Below are 16,801 nucleotides of genomic sequence, written 5' to 3'. Positions count from 1 at the left end.
TCCAACTCCCTCAGCCTCCAGGCCATGCTCTGGATCCGAGGTGGCAGCCTTTGGAAGTGACTTTCATTCTTTCTGGCCAACAGGATGCTTTTTAGCACCCAGGGCTCTGGTGAGCTGGAATTGCTCAGGAGTGTTTAAATATGCCTCTCACTTTAGGGCTTGGCAGCATCAGCCATTAGCTGGGATGTGAAAGTCATTAGCTTCAGAGTCAGACAGACGTGGGCTCAAATATGAATCCGACATCTTCCTAGAACTACATCCATCAGCGAGGTCATGTCTCAGGCCTCAGAGCCCACCCCTGGAAAGTGGAGGTGGTGAGGAACGCCTTAGGAGGCCACTGGGGGGACTACATGAGATTATGTATGTAACATCCCTAACATGCAACCAAGCTCTGAGGGATCCCCGGGTTACCCCCACTTTAGATCTAAAATGATCTTTAAAACAATGAATAACTTAGTAACATGCTCAAGGTTAATTGGTGGTAAATGTGAAAACAAAAAACTGTTGTAAGAAATAGCTGGTTTAAGTGTGCCCTGCTCTAAGGAAACTGAGCACTATAAAAATGATTCAAATAAACCAGATGTGAGTATGACCTTGCTAAGGGATTCTTTGTTCCAAAAGTTGATCTACTGTGGGATCCCTTTAAGGGGAGACTCCTTGTGCTCTTCACACATTGCTGGAGTCACAACTTTGAAGGAAGACATACTATCCTGAGTCACACCTGTGCAGTGAGTCACACCTGTGCAGTGAGTCACACTTGTGCAGTGAGTCACACTTAGATAGGAGCAGCCTGCCTCTCTGGATGGGGGCCTGGACCACGAGGTTTATGGCACAGCTATTCAGAACCAAGTGCATTTCTTTCTTTCTTTTTCTCCTATTTTTTGGCCACCCCTGTGCAGCGTGCAGAATTTTAGCTCCCCACCAAGGATCAAACCTGTGCCCCCTGCGATGGAAGAGCAGAGTCTTAACCACTGGACTGCCAGGAGTCGCCCGGGGGCATTTCTGACTACACCTACCTCTGTGAGCACAATGTACTCAAACTAGTCTGCCTTTAAAGATGTGTTCAACCAATAGTGTCTCAACTTTACCATCAAATCTCCAAAATTTATATATTCTTTCCTCTCCCTCACAAATAGAGCATTGTCTACCGGCCCAGACAACACACTACCTATGATGCTGACCCGTTCTCTCCGATAAGCACAGTCACATAGCATGAAGTCATTCTAGAAGGACGGGACACTACCTCTGTTTGCTTTGGTGTGAGTCTGTAAGAAGTGACTAAATCATTCCTAGAAATATGCATTATCTCTGAGCTTTGTAACCAGTTGCAACGGCGTTTGAAGGCTTTGGCACTGACCAAACAAAAGAGACCTTTGTTTGAAGGTGTTACAATTTGCTCACCCCACTGGCGTGGGTGAGCTGACAGTGAAGAAATACTTTTCATTTTTAAAGTGATGTCACAGAGTCCTTGAAATGCTCAAGGACCTCCAATTTTGTGTAAGATTTAAATTAAAAAAAAATCATTTGGTTGCATCAGACCTTAGTTGGGGCGTATGGGATGTAGTTCCCTGCTAGGGATCTAACCTGAGCCCCCTGCATTGGGAATGCAGAGCCTTAATCATTGGACCACCAGGCAAGTCCCTAAAGATTTAAATTTTATCTTGACTTTGAAGGTAGAGATTTTAGGTGAAAGTCCAATTTTCTACATACCCCAAAGAGCCACGTATTGAGGGAAAAATTCATTAAATTAGAGCTATCTAGAAATGCACAATTCTGGAACAGGGTCATATTTTATTGAATTTATAAGTGGAGAAACTGAAGGTACCCTCTACCTTGTCAAACTCTGATTCTCCCCAATATTATTCAGGGTGTGTATGTACGGTTTTGTGTGTGTGTGTGTTTCCATGTGTCTGTCTAGGAAGTGAACAAAGGAAAGTGAGGTGGAGTCAGAGTTTATATTCGCTAATTCCTTTAATCTATTTTTACTTGTTGGTAGACGAGTCATACTGCTAATAAGCAGCTAGCTGGCTGGTATCGGAGTGCTGTCCTGGACAACCAGATTTCACAATGCTTCACATCCCAGTAAGGGAAGTCCTCTGCCCCCTAACCAAAGGCTTCGGGGGTGTGTGTAATTTATGATGACTCAGCGTCTAAGAAGGCACAAACATTGTAGCTTCAACTATTTATGGTTCTTATATTACCTTTCAAGGAATGGGCCTGGAAGACCTGGCTAAAGTCTTTGAATCATTTCCTGCCAATACTGGGCTACGTCTCATTTTGGAAGGTAGGAAGCAGTCTTTATAAGGATGATGTCATGGGGTTTAGATAAATCTTAAAGGTTACTTGAGTTTTCTGTGTGCTACCCGGAAGCAGAACGTGCCCCAGCCTAGTCTATCATACACAGTATAATGGTGGGCTGTTTCAGTGCGCCTGTGAGCTGTGGTGGTAGTGGTCAAGAACTCGCCTGCCAATACAGGAGATGTAAGAGACTTGGGTTTGATCCCTGGGTCAGGAAGATCCCCTGGAGGAGGGCATGGCAACCCACTCCAGTATTCTTGCCTGGAGAATCCCATGGACAGAGGATCCTGGCTGGGCTACAGTCCATGGGGTTGGTCTCAAAGAGTCGGACATGACTGAAGTGACTTAGCACAGAGGCATGAGCTCCCTTAAGATTAGGTGAAATTTACAACATATTTTGGGAACCTTGAGAAGGGAGAAATTGCTGGGGTGCAGAGAAAGCTTCCCAGAGGAGATGAACATTGAAATAGGTTTTAGAGTATGAACAGAAGTTCACGGGTAGCACAGAGAAGGGAAGGCGGTAAACAGTAGCATATGCAAAGGAGGCTCTGGTCCTCAGTAGGAACAGTTTGATTCTCCTCTTTCGAGACTATACGAGTGTTAACTTATCCTGTTGTCTAAATTCTCCAAAATGCATACAAGTTATGCCTTCAGAAAAGCTGAATGTGACCTCAGTCATGCTTCGGATGCTCACTGGTTGTGAACAGATAGTTATGATTACAGAAGACAGATGGTGACATTCTCCAAGACCCTCCTGGGGGAAAAGGACCGTGTATTATCTGACATGTGTTGTAACAGACTAACGCGCTGGACGCAGGATCTGACTTGTGTGTGCTGGTGAAGGGGTGATAAGATCAGAGCCACTTTTCAGCTTATTTAAAGGTCAACTTGAATTAAATGCCTCCTTCCTTGCTTCTGCCTGTGCATTCTCTCATTGGCTTTATTGACGTGCTGATGGTTTGCTAGGAGCTTGGCCTACCGCAGTACAGAGGCAACCACGCCAGCCTGGGTGGGAGGGCAGTCTGGGGGAGGATGGATACGTGCATACGTATGGCTGAGTCCCATCACCGTTCACCTGAGACTATCACAGCATTGTTAATCAGTTATACCCCCATACAAAATAAAAAGTTTAAAAAATAAAAGAGAGCCAGCCGTGGCCTCTGCCTGCCTTAATGGAATTTATAATTTAGCCCAAAACTGATTTGAGAAAGATGCATAGGAAATCTAAATCCACCAGTTAGAATAAAAGCCATATGTTCAAAGGATCAGAGAAACACACATAATTCCCTGTGAAGATCAGGCACGAAATGGGTGAACTCAGGTGGCAGGTTTTGAGCTCTGAGGCAGAGAAATCTACCTCTTAGACCTTTGTTGACCTTGTGCTTTTAAAGTGTGGGTCTAAACCATCCCCTCTAAACCACAGAGCCCCCAAAAGGACAATTTTGCCTTGAAAAAATCGAGGACACTTTTAAAAAATATAATTCAGCTTTTCAAAAGCTTGGACTATGAGTAACTCATTTAATTTAGAAATGCCTGTGAGTTCTTGGCAATCACAGAGCATATTTAGAAGTCTTTGCAAAGTGAGAAGAATCTAACCTACAGATTGCTTTCACATGTAATGAAATGGTTATGACATCTAAATGTAACAATTAATGAAGTTGACACTGTGTTGTTTCTGGCACATTTGTCTAAATGTTTACTAATTTCTATTAATTTCGATTTTGCAGTTTTCGTATTTTGGAGCCAAACTTTTTTATTCAGTGCTCCAAGGTTCCCGTAGACACTGGGCATTCTGCCCACAGTGCCTAATGGATATAGCGGCCCTGCACACAAAACCCAGAGTGAAAGCGACCAGTGAAATTAAATCAAGGTGTCAATGTATATGGTTTCCAGATAATTTGGGGAGTTCTTTCCACTCTGTGCAAAATTTCTGGAGAACCAAAGAAAGAGCCACACAGTCAATGGGAACAGCATATACACTAGCAATAAAGCATTTGCATATTCAGTGCAGAGTATAAAACACAGAGATGATCAGTTCAAAAGAAACCCTGAGAAAGGAAAGAAAAACGCCAGGGACAGGCACTGGTTTTTTAAGGCCCTGCTCTGCAAATCCCTTGCCCTGGCCCTCTCCATGCTGTCTGTCATTTCGTTCTCACAGCAGCCCTAGCAGAGCCTTATGATTATTCCCATTTGACAGATGAGGAAACTAAAGTCTAAAGAAGTTCGGTCACTTGTCAAGAGATTTACAGCTACGGAGAAACAGAACCAGGAGTTGACCTCCCCCAGAGCCCAGGCTCTTTTCACAACGCTCATGCTGTTTTCTTTCAGGAAAGGGTGGGGATGATATGATTTTTTCCTTCTCTAACCACTGATTTAATAAGTGACGAATGTCATTTTCTGTGGATGGGATGCAGGAAGCAGGGTGGGGGCTGGAGTTTCCCAGAGAGCAAGGCTGAATTGATACAAGGCAGAATTCACCTTTTTTTTTTTTTTTCCTGAATGATTCATTAGTAGAAAAAACTGTGGTGGATAAAACTTCTGAAGCCCACAGGCTGTAGCAGCGTCAAGGGAATCTTTAACTGTGGAAAGTCCCAAATCACAGGTTGGAACACATCCAGCCTCCTTCGTGGCCCTGTCACAGCTCGTCTCTAAGTGCAGTCCTGGACCACCTTCCTCTGCTATCCCAGCAGCTTCCTAAAATTCCCAGCTTCCCCGGGGCCTGGGAACCTGCATTTCAACGCACCTTCCCTCTCTTCCTTGCTGAGAGGTAAATTTTAAACCACACTTCAGTGGTTTCAGATTTTAGAACTACACTTAGGTGGTTCAGAGCCAGATTCCACTGCCTCTTCTTTCTCTCCTTTAAGAGATTGCAAGGACTAGAGCGTAATTCACCAGGAATGGCCAGTTCTGGGTTCACCACCATTTTGCAGCCAGGAAATTAAAAGAGAAAACTGGATATGGGGCTATTTAGTTAAGTCAGGAAATGAGAACTATCCAATGAGAACTCAAAACAAACAAACAAAACCCCTGCAGGGGGTTTATCCTTCCATGTACCCAGATAAACTCTTGGGGCCTTGGCTGACGTCATCAGTGTGATTCTCACCCAGTGAGAAGCTCCTGAGTCAGAGGAGATTTTTTTTTTTTTAACAAGCACAAAAAAACGTTTTGCTTTATTCTTCTAAATCCCAAAGTGACAAAGATACTATCAATTAGCTTCAGGGTAGCATGTAAGTATCCCAGTATTTTTCTCACACTGAAAATTTGAAAGAAGAATGAGCATTTGTTTTTTCTACTAGGTTCAAAAATTGAAGAAAAATCTGTGGCCAAAGCTCAGACCAGATGGGCGTATATGTTTTTAACAAAATAAGTTAAAGAAAGAGTTAATGTGTGTGTGCTACGGAAAAAAAAAAAAAAATTATACCTCTTTACCTCATGTGTCAGGAATTAATTCAATGTTTTTAAATTTTTCCAAAAAAGATTATCTTCTCACTTTAACGTGAGAAAGCTGAGTGTAAGCAAAACTGTATTTCATGTTTCATCCTCTGAAATAATCAATCATAAAGTTACTTTTCAACTCGACACAGTAACAGACCATCACAGACAAGGATTCGGTAACTGAAGGAGATGCTGATGAAGTTTTTAAAAAATTACTTTATTATTCTTATTTATTTTTATTTTCTGTCTGTGCTACACAGCATATGGGGTCTGAGTTCCCTGACCAGGGATTGGCCCCCTGCACTGGAAGGAGCACCACTGGACCGTCAGGGAAGTCCTTATGGGAGCTTTTAAAGCAGCTGTTGGCACTCAGAAGATTAAAATGACCTGTTAGCAGTCCGCTCTCTCCACTGCAACGAAGGGAAGAAAGGAGGGAAGAAAAAAGGGGCAAGAGAGACAGAAAGAGCAGGAGGCGTGGAGGGAGGGAGAGGAAAGGCAAGAAGAGCACAAGCCCACTTCCGTGGGGTACGAGCAAGTGGTCCGGTGGGCAGCATGGAGGTGGCAGCCCAGAGCCAGCGGCACTAAGGCGACTCGAGGTGAGGCCAGGGGTCTCACCGGGTGTATGGCAGAGACGAGCCCGGGCTATGCCTCCTGCCTCCCCACGAGAACAGCCTCAGACCTTGATGGCTCGAAGCTCCACCCTCGTGGGTCCACCCGCCCCTGCACTCTGTAAACCTCCCCCAGGTCTGCAGCATCCTCCACGAAGGGCTGGCAGAGCACGTGCCCTTCCAGAATCCTCCTACGGAATCACCTGCCTCTTGCTTAACCACTGATTTCAGAATTAAAAAAAAAACAAGTGCCCAAGGGTAACCTCAGCACCCTGACCTCCATCCAAGGGAAAGTGTGTCAAAGTCTCTCCCCTTTAAGTGGACAGAGGGTTCCGGAGTCAAGCTGCGGAACAGTTACAAAGCGGGAAGAAGTCCCAAGTTTCAGACTTTTCAGGCTTGGGACTAAAAAGGTTTGAGTCTGAAATGAAAACATGTCACCTTCCTGCCAAAATAAACTGTGATGGATGCTCGGACCCCACCACCTTTCGGCCGAGCGTTTCCTGTCCTGCCACACCACCCCCACCTGCCTCACACCAGCTCCGATGAGGGAGGGCTATTTTTAAGATGCCACAGCCAGGACCAAGAATGAGAGAAGTTATTTATTTATAGTTACACCTTTCGAGCATTCTTTCTCTCCCCTATCTCCAGGAGATACAGGCCTGGCTTGACTCTCCCTTTGAATCTAAAATCTCTGGGATAAGGACTATGAAAGGTCACAGATGTCATCCATGACCTCTAGACTGGGATCGTCATCCTGGACAATATACAAGTTGGAAAACTGTTCACTCCTTGAGGAATTCATCCTACACCAGGCTTATGCAACACCTGTGCTCTTGAGCAGCATTTTGTAAAACACACATTTCTTATGAAAGGTGACTTGAAAATACATTCGTGGCTTTGTAATTTAAAAGATTCCAACAGTAAATCCCCCTACTTTTTTTTTCCCCGACAGAGGATTCCATTATCATGCAAATAGATATTCCATTATCTACTTGGGATTATAAACTCAGACTCTTGCATTGGGTTTTTCGAGGCAGGGCGTATGTAATGTACACATCACGTCCTCCGTATCAACAAGCTCTTTCTGGTGTCTAGCTGCATCCTTTCATTCATGACTCAGTGATCTTTTCTCATTCTGTTAAGTGAGCCCCTTCTTAATACCAGACCTCACAGGACCCATTGCAGATCCTTGGAATTTGCCAGTAAACCAAACAGAAACGCCCTCCCTTGTAATGTGCATAGAAGTTTCATCTTCCAGTTGGCTCCTACCCCCAGCCACCTCCACACACACACACACACACAAGTTCACGGCCATTATTTTCTTCACAGCCGTTTTCCCACCTGACATTTGGTGTTGGCTGATGTCTCTCCCTACAGTTTAAGTATTGTGGGGGCCACATTCACTCTTGGTATTACATCACGGTATCACAAGCATCGAAAATATGCTTAAAATTCATTCAATGGTCTACTTATCTCAAATTCTTACAGCATTTGGAATTACAGAGAGTGCTGAAGAGGTCCTTCTTTTTTTTTTTTTTTTTTTAAGATTTTTTGATGTGGACCATTTTTAAAGTCTTCATTGAATTTGCTACAATCTTGCTTCTGTTTCACTTTTTTTTTTTTTTTCTTATCTGAGAGGCATGTGGGAATCTTAGTTCCCTGACCAGGGACAGAACCTGCATGCAACGCTTGCATTGGAAGGTGAAGCCTTAACCACTGGACAACCAGGGAAGTCCCCTCAACTTTTTTTTTTTTTTTTTTAGTATGATGCCTTCTTAAATACCCTAGCTCCACTATTTTCACCCACCACTTCAGGCATTACTATAGGAACTACTAGAAGGACAGGAGGCTGGCTCTTCTCTGAATTCACTAGTCTATGTGTTAAGTGAGTCGACCTTGAGGCTGATAGCTCTCCAGAACACAGTGGTTGGCATCACCCACTTCCCCTTCCTTGCAGCCTCTATTTCTCATGGGTTCTTTGTGCAGCCAGGTGTGTGGCGTCATGGCTCATGGCTGGTGGGGTCATGATTCAGCTTTTAGTGAAAGGAAAGTCCTTGCTGCCTCACTGTGCTTGTGCAAAGTACGGTGCCTTGTACTACTCAAGGGAGAAAGAGAAAGACTGGAAACTGTGGAGTGCAAAGCCCACATGTAAAAGCAGGTCTATCAGAAAGATGGAAACACTTGACGATGCGGGATAACCTGGCACAACTTGGGAACTCGTAAAGGCTATGGATCAACAGTACTTGGCATGGGGTGGGTGTTCAAGAAGGTTTTACTGACCAACGAATGGAAAAATGATGCCCTCCCCCCCCGCAAAAAAAATGTGCAAGCTAGAGTATTCACATGTTCTTACTTCTTGGAAGATTTACTTACTTCTTCGACGGGTTTCTTGGAAGCTCCAAGTTCTTATTTTAGGAGCACACACACACATACTTTGATTGCATTGGAAAAAATTAAGAACAGAAATCCAGCTGTTGTTCACTCACCTTTTTACTTAGGTGGGGACCGTTAGCGCCCCCAGCGCCTCTCTGCCCTGAGGGTGGCACTTGATACACATCTTGTTCCTGGGTCCCATGGCCGGTGGGGACTTGGTAAATTCCCTGATTTTGGTAGGAAGGAGGCACTTGGTAGATGGTGTCTCGAGGGGCGCCCTGTGGGTTTGGTATTTGATAGAGCTTCTGTTGGCCAAACGGCGGCGCCCCCAGTCCCGAAGTGGGCAGGTCCTGATTGGAGGAGGTCTCCTGCACCGGGCCAATCAGAAGCTTCACCCGGTTGCCGGGGACAATGCCCTGCCGGCCGTGTAAGGAGCAGAGCCACCATCCCTCCAGTCCTCCTGTGTTCTGCTCGATGACAGTCAGGATGTCTCCCTTGCGGAAAGCCAGCTCCTCGGCACACTCCGGGACATTGTCGTACAAGGCTCGGGCCATAAGATTCTAGGTAGGAAAGAGAAGAGGAGGAACGCAGGTTAGCAGATGAACTGAGTCCCTGAAACACCTAGGCCCGTGCTCTTATGGAGAGGCAAACTTCCTGGAAAGAGGAGGATCTGAACAATAAGCTGTAAGGAGAAAAACAGATGGTGCAGACAAAAGACAGATCCATACGTACTGTGTCTGCCACCAATGACATCAGACCGCCTCCTCGGAAAAGCTCCGAACACCACCGAGTGCTGTGTTCCAGCAGCAGAGGCTGTGCCAAGGGAATTATAAGGAGCTCCGTGAAGGAGCTGGAGAGCAGTTCACTCTACAAAGCATTTTTCTTCCTTGCTTCAACCCAGCTGAAGGAAGAAAAATATATTCCAAGATATTCAAATGGACTACAACAGACATTTCGTTTTTTGTTTTTTTTTTTTAAGTATATTGGAGGTAAAGAGAGTCAAAGAACACCTCCCCCCACCCCCCACAAACAGCACAAATGGCGTTTATATCCACTGTTAAAATGGAAACAGAAGTATGCTGATCTCTGCCTTGGTAGGCCTTAACAATTCTTACTCTCAGTTGATCAAGAGGTCCTTGGATACAGGGAGACTCTACAAGCGGGGGATGTTTCCACGATAATCCCGTGCGGAGTGCAGTGACGGTGGCCCACACCTCCAGACCCGAGCGTGTGGAGCTCCAAAGAGGCTGCCCCACGTGGGCAGGTAGAGGCCGCCCCGTCCTCTCCGGTGCTTTATTCCCACTTTTCCTGAGGGCCCCTCCTCACCCCGCCACTTTATTTGCTCCTCCTTGAATCTCACCATTCACATCGGAAAGGCTCTGCCCTCCCCTTTCATGGGCCCCAGACACTTTCTCTCTTTGTGTGAAGGCCCGTCTGCCACAGTACTGAGCAGACAGCCAAAGTAGGCATTCGGCGGGGAGCGGGTAGGCAGTACATGCCGACGTTCTTGGAAGCCTTTCAAAGGCTCAGCGATTTCATTTCTTGGCATCAGTCACGTCTCAGGGCATGAGGGTAGCCTTCCCCACCCAGATGCCGGCTCCTTCCCAGCACACACAGAGCCCTGGAACGTTGCAAATTCATCTCCAGCCATCGGAAAACTCAAAGCGGTCTCTTCAGTGCTTCACTAGACAGTCGGGATGCCCTCGATGTTGGGGTGATGACGATCGGCTGTGGGAGAAAAGACTGCCGATTGGATGGAGTGTGCTCTGATGACACACCCGTGGAATTTGGGGCTGTTGTTGCTTGGATTTCTGCCCCTGTGTTTTCTTCTCTAAAAATGTGGATTTGCTCTTTCAGCCTCCTGCTTTTCAGCCCTTCATCACTGACATGCACTCACCATCTCCCCCTGTACTAGGCCCCATAAACACAGGTCCTGTGCCGTGGGCTGTGCTACGTGAGGGGTCTGTCCCCTGCTCAGTGGTTGGGGAGGTTCCTACTTTTATTCTGTTAACCAAGCTCCTCTGAGTACAGTGCAACGGCTTAACCTGAGGGAAGGAGATGAAGCCCTGGAACTCAGTGCCCAGGAAGCCTGGTAATGCTCTTTAAGAATAAGACTGAAGTCCTTGTTCTTGACAGTTTTTTGATCCAGGAAGCCTATGATGTAGACAGGTGGGCAGAAAAGGGAAGTTAAAGGATACTGAGGGGTTTGTGTTCAGGTGAAAGTTGTACTTGGTATTTATATTCTAGGAAGCTTTGGGTTCCTTCTAACAAAAGTTCACACACATAAAAATAAAACACACAGCACCGTAACCTGACGTGAGGAGCCATTTTAGGATGAGTCCTAATCTTAAAATGTCTACGTTTCTCTTCTCCCATCTTGTGGGTGATCTGTCCTTGAAAGAAAACTCATTGAATTGAAGAAGACAAGACTCTTCCTCTGTACCTAAATGATGGGAAGGAAATTCAGTCTGTTCAGTTCAGTTCAGTCTCAGTCATGTCCGACTCTTTGTGACCCCATGGACCACAGCATGCCAGGCCTCCCTGTCCATCACCAACTCCCAGAGTTTACTCAGACTCATGTCCATTGAGTCGATGATGCCATTCAACCATCTCATCCTCTGTCTTCCCCTTCTCCTCTGAACTTCAATCTTTTCCAGCATCAGGGTCTTTTCGAATGAGTCAACTCTTCGCATCAGGTGGCCAAAGCTTCAACATCAGTCCTTCCAATGAACATTCAGGACTGATTTCCTTTAGGATGGACTGGATGGATCTCCTTGCTGTCCAAGGGACTCTGAAGAGTCTTTTCCAACACCACAGTTCAAAAGCATCAATTCTTCAGCACTCAGCTTTCTTTATAGTCCAGCTCTCACATCCATACATGAGTCCACCAAAACTGTCCTGAAGTGACAGAGCAGGGAGACAGCTGACCACTCTGGACTCTGTCCCCTTCTCCAGGGCCCATTCAAGGACTGGGAATGGCTGGCAAGGAGGCCCTGATGCCTCCTGACATCAGGAGTGACGGGGCTGGGACCAGATCTATGGGAGTTGAGGGTCCAGAGCTTGATACTGGTGATCAAGAAGGGAAAGAAAAGAAACAGAACAGGGACTTCCCAGTGGTCCAGTGGATAAGACTCGACCTTCCCATGCAGGCGGCCTGGTTTCCATCTCTGACTGGGCAACTAAGGTCCCCTATGTTGCTCGTGGCCAAAAACTAAAAACAAAAACAGAGAATACCAGAAGGGTGAAAGACCACAAACCTCATCAGCATACACGAGCTCCAGGCATCTGGAGTTGGGTCACAGCTGTGGAGCTCTGGGAGGCGCTGAAGCGGAGCCATGGACCACAACCAGCTCGAGGCGGATAGCAATCCCTGCACGAAAGCTAGTCTTGATGTTCTCTGTCTCTTGCCCCCGTGACCCTCCACCACCACCAGCTAAGCAGCATGTTCAGGTTTCCAGACAGGTCGCCAGAGCCGCTTCTCGTGGAAAACCCAGGGAGCCGCTTGTGGACGCACCGTGGGTGTCTTCGGACTAGCTCCTCCTCGTGCCCACAGAGACTGGGATTCAGGGAGTCCAGTGAGGCTGCTAGAGAGGCACCCACTGCCAGCCTGGTGCCTCAACACTGAGAGTTATTCTCAGCCTCGGCGCAACGGGAATAAGTAATTTAATACCTGCACGAGCTACAGGGAGCCAGCAGTCTCCCACACAGAGGGGTTACAGCTCCTTCAGAGGACCTTCAGAGGACACCTGGACCCGGCCTCCCTGTCCCAACAGGTGAGGAAACGCATCCGGGGAAGGGGACAGTCTATCATCTGCCTGAGGCCACACCGGTGGAGTCAGAGATCGGAACAGAACTGTGGTCTCTTGGCCCAGTTCTCCTTCCAGGACTCCAGGCCACCTTAGCTCTAGTTCATATTGTCCTCCAAACTGGGCTCCACTCCATTTTACAGTAAAGCTCTGAAGACGACGGTTCTTTTTGTCATGTCTAGGGAATAAGTCAATTCTTGGGGTTTGGGGGTCTTGGCTGTGTGACTTGGGCAGATTATTCCCCACAGCCTCTGCACCTGTAAAATGAGAATGAGGATAACATCCCTATGTCATGGATTTGCAGTGAGGATGAAATGAGTTCATTCAAGTCAAGTACTTGAACATCGTGGGAGCCTTGGGAAGCGATGATGACTGTTTAATGCATGATGGTGCTTTGATGGTGAGCCTCCTAGTAGGTTACCTCCTCAGTTCGCAATCAAGGGTTGGTCTCAGTCTAATGATGCTATTATATATACTTCTTTATACATCTGATGTTTCTCTTGCTCACAATTACACTTCAAGAGAACTGTATGTTGAAGCAGTATTTCTCTGAATTAAGAATGAGTTCTGGTCACTGCAACCTCTTGTTGAGTATTTGCCTACAAACAACAAAAGTGAAATCATTGGTTGATTCAAGAGACTTCCTGAGACAAAGTAAAATAATAATAATAAAAGTTTCCCAGGAGACTCAGTGGTAAAGAACCTGCCTGCCAATGCAGGAGACATGGGTTTAATCCCTGGGTCAGGAAGATCCCCTGGAGAAGGAAATGGTATTCCATTCCAGCATTCTTGCCTGGAAAACCCCACAGACAGAAGAGTCTGGTGGGTTACAGTCCACGGGGTCTCAAAGAGTCAGACACGACTTAGCGACTAAACAACAATGGTATTTCTGGAAAAATTTTATGAGGTTCCAGAAGAGTACCACCCATCAGAAAATGTGGAAAAACATGGGCAAAGAGGAGCTTGACTTTTGAAAACACTTGATATGTTGAGGCAAGAATTTAGTAAGAAGATAATAGCAAAATTAACTTCAACCAGAATAGGAACCATCTCATTCAAAAGTGCACAGGCAACTCACAGACAGGCAGGTAAAGAGTTAATTTCCCTGGCGAGGACAAGCTGGAGGGACCCCTTCTCTCAGTGGTTCCTTAAGGCCACAAAGTCAGAAGGTATCTCTGCATATCTCACAAAAACCCAGGCAAGACAGTTTGCCTGGTCAAGACCTACTGCTTCGCCCACTCTCCCTGGGATATTTATCTCCAGGGCAGGAAAGGTCAACACAGAAACACATCAGGGAAAGATAAGAGAGCTATGTAATTCTATATCCAGCTGGATGGTTGGCCTCCAGAGGCTGGCAGTTAGAAACGCAGCTAGAGCTTGGCAAAGCACCAACATAGTCGGGGCACAGAACTCGAAAGCCAGAAGAACATCAAACAATTACAGTCCAACTTGTTCACTTTACAAAGGAGAAAAACGAGGCCCCAGAAGTTAATGATTTGCCAAGTCACCTGGCAAGACGGTCAGAGAGCTGAGCTAAGAAGTCGGGCCTCTTGTCTCCAGCTCGAGAATTAGGATGGTATTTAATAAAGTCAGAGGCATGTGCTACAAAAGCTGCGGTTCTAATTAGGATGGGAAATCTGCATTTAGAGTCATAAATCCTATTTGAAGGACTCTAATCATCTCAGCTTGTGGCGCTGACCCCACCCTGGTCTTACTTGAAACTGTCCTGGGCTTCTGTGCTCCCCATCCTGGTTCTCCTTCTTCCCTTGAGCTCAAAACCAGTCATTTTCCTTCTCTTCCACAGGCCATTAAAAAAATTTTTTTAAGGTTTATTATTAATTTATTTAGCCACATAAATTTATTTAGCAGTGCGGCATGCAGGATCTTAGTTCCCTGACCAGGGGTTGAACCTGTACCCCGTGCAGAGGAAGTGCAGAGCCTTACCCCTCGACTGCCAGGCAAGCCCCTATTTTTTTCCGCCTATCATTTTAGTGGTCATGTTCCAAAAGGATCTCTCTTCTTTCTGAGCTCGCTCTCTACAGGACATCTCATTCATGCTGATGGCATTTAAACACCCAGGTGACACTCAGATCCACAGCTCCAGATATTCAGATCCAGCTCGATATTCCCTCTGCTCTCCAGTCCTGTACTTCCCATCGTCTAGTGAGTATCTTCACCTCACACCCAAGTGCCAAACCCCCCTTCTCCTGGTCTCTCTCAGTGAACAGCAGGCACATAGCTGCCCAAGACTGGAGCCTCAGAGGTTTGCTGAGTCACTCCACAACCCGAACCCCAATCAGCTGGGACCTGCTCGTCCTCCTCACTGCTGCTCCCCGCTCAGGCCACCAGCGACCTATTTTTGGTGGGAAGGGAAGAGAGGGCAGGTATGGCAACTGCTTCCCAACTGGTTTTCCTGCATTCAACTTCTTCCCACCTCCAAACTCATCTTCCACATCACCAGAAGAGTTCTCTTCCCAAAGTTGTTTCCCTTTCTAGTTCTTGGTGATAGCATTTCTTGAGATCAAACCAGTCAATCCTAAAGGAAACCAACCCTGAATACTTACTGGAAGGACTAGTGCTAAAGCTGAAGCTCCAATACTTTGGCCATCTGATTCAAAGAGCCAAGTCATTGGAAAAGACCCTGATGGTGGGAAAGATTGAAGGCAGGAGGAGAAGGGGACGACAGAGGATGAGATGGTTGGTTGGCATCATTGACTCAATGGACATAAGCTTGAGCAAACTCCAGGAGATAACGGAGGACAGGGGAGCCTGGCCTGCTGCAGTCCATGGGGTCAGAAAGAATCAGACATGACTCAGTGACTGAACAACAGACTTGTACCATCCCATTCAAGACCAAACTCCTTAAGTTCAGGGAGGCTGTTCTTCCTTGGGCATTTTCAGAACCAGTGTCTAAAGCAAAATACACACTCATTGTGTTTGCTAACTTGAAATGGACTCTCATTCTGGTTCTCTACAGAGAGGGTGAAATGGTTTTCTAGACATGTCTGCGAGGTATGCGGTGGAGATTTTCAAATGGACGTGGGGAGATGAACTAACAGGACCAGAAAGATAAACGGCGCGTCCAGGTCACTAAGCCTCAGGGCCAGAGAACGTGGGAGGCGGCCGGCAGGAAAGCGCCCGCCCCACCCTCTTAAAACAGGATGGGGTGCCTGCGTCTACTGCAGAAGCAAACAGGAAGGCCAAGAGGAGCCGGCCGTCCCCATCTGGTTAAGTACAATGGTCTCTGTGAGAGAGCCTTTCTCTCCCTTCAGTGCAGCAACCTACGTCTGGCGGTAGGTGACTGAGCACCATTCACGCTTGGCCAGAATGCTTGGCTTCTGTGATCCCCAGGTTCCCAGGCTGTGCCTGAGGACTGGGAAGAAGATGCCCGGGGGCATTACAGCAAGTACATGGAGCTCCGGACCACACTGGGTTTCCAGACCCGCTCTTGCCTGCCCTGCTACCAAAACGTCAAGAGAGCGCATTACTCCTACTGCCAGGGAAGTGATCTTCCAAATATGGGGAGGTGTGACTTATAATTTCCATGACCATTTATGCCGTTCTCTGAAGAGAAGTGAGACACAATGGCTGGTGTGTCATCCTCCCTTCCCTCCCCCTACCCTGCCTGGACGGATCGCATCATCAATGGCCCAGCTTCCTCTTATTATTTGGCTTCGTTCTATATTTACCACACAGGAGCTCCTGCCAAGGCCTCAGGCCGCCACATTCGCAACAACATGACTTTCCTGTGCCCAACCCCGCCCCCACCCCAAACTTTAGCCCTGGACTCCAGCAGGGACATGCATACAGAACAAAGGAGGAAACGGCCATGGTCAAGGAAATTGGTCCCCAAGGAAGTAGCTGGGGCATGAGCGTGAGCGAGGTCGGTCTCGGGACACACGGGAGAAGAGCAAGACGATCTGGTGTCTTTAGTCTGCCGACAAAAATCAGCTTAGGTCTTTTCCATTACAGTTTATTATGAGATTTTGAATATGGTGTCTTGTAATAACCTATAATGGAAAAGAATTTTAAAAAGAATACAGATACACACACTTATGTGTGTGTGTGTCCATGGGATTCTCCAGGCAAGAACACTGGAGTGGGTAGCCATTCCCTTCTCCAGGGGATCTTCCTGACCAACCCAGGTCTCCAGCATTGCAGGCATATTCTTTACCACCTGAGCCACCAGGGAAGCCCTGTATGATCCTGTGTATATATACAGCCTCCCGGTGGTGCTAGTGGTAAAGAACTTGTCTGCCAGCAGGAGACTCAGGAGTTGCC

The 16,801-nt window shown here is 46.8% G+C and overlaps 1 protein-coding gene across 5 annotated transcripts in view; it reads right to left on the bottom strand.

Moving 5' to 3' along the window:
- NEDD9 (neural precursor cell expressed, developmentally down-regulated 9) overlaps positions 1 to 16,801 on the bottom strand; it is a 190,139-nt gene that overhangs the window by 23,760 nt on the left and 149,578 nt on the right. For 4 of the 5 annotated variants that reach the window (XM_086370319.1, XM_086370322.1, XM_086370318.1 and 1 more), the window contains one exon: positions 8,828 to 9,274. In XM_086370319.1, the coding sequence (XP_086226445.1) occupies positions 8,828 to 9,274 (447 nt within the window). Of the gene's footprint in view, positions 1 to 8,827; positions 9,275 to 11,971; positions 13,120 to 16,801 lie in introns of all 5 variants that reach the window. The other variant, XM_086370320.1, reaches the window with a different exon arrangement.

Source organism: Bos grunniens, chromosome 23, assembly GCF_055505025.1.
Source record: "Bos grunniens cultivar Pamir isolate PY7600 chromosome 23, Bosgru_T2T1.0, whole genome shotgun sequence".
Lineage (NCBI taxonomy): Eukaryota > Metazoa > Chordata > Mammalia > Artiodactyla > Bovidae > Bos > Bos grunniens.
The sequence above is the reverse complement of the archived record's forward strand: the minus strand, read 5'-3'. Positions and strand labels throughout refer to the sequence as shown.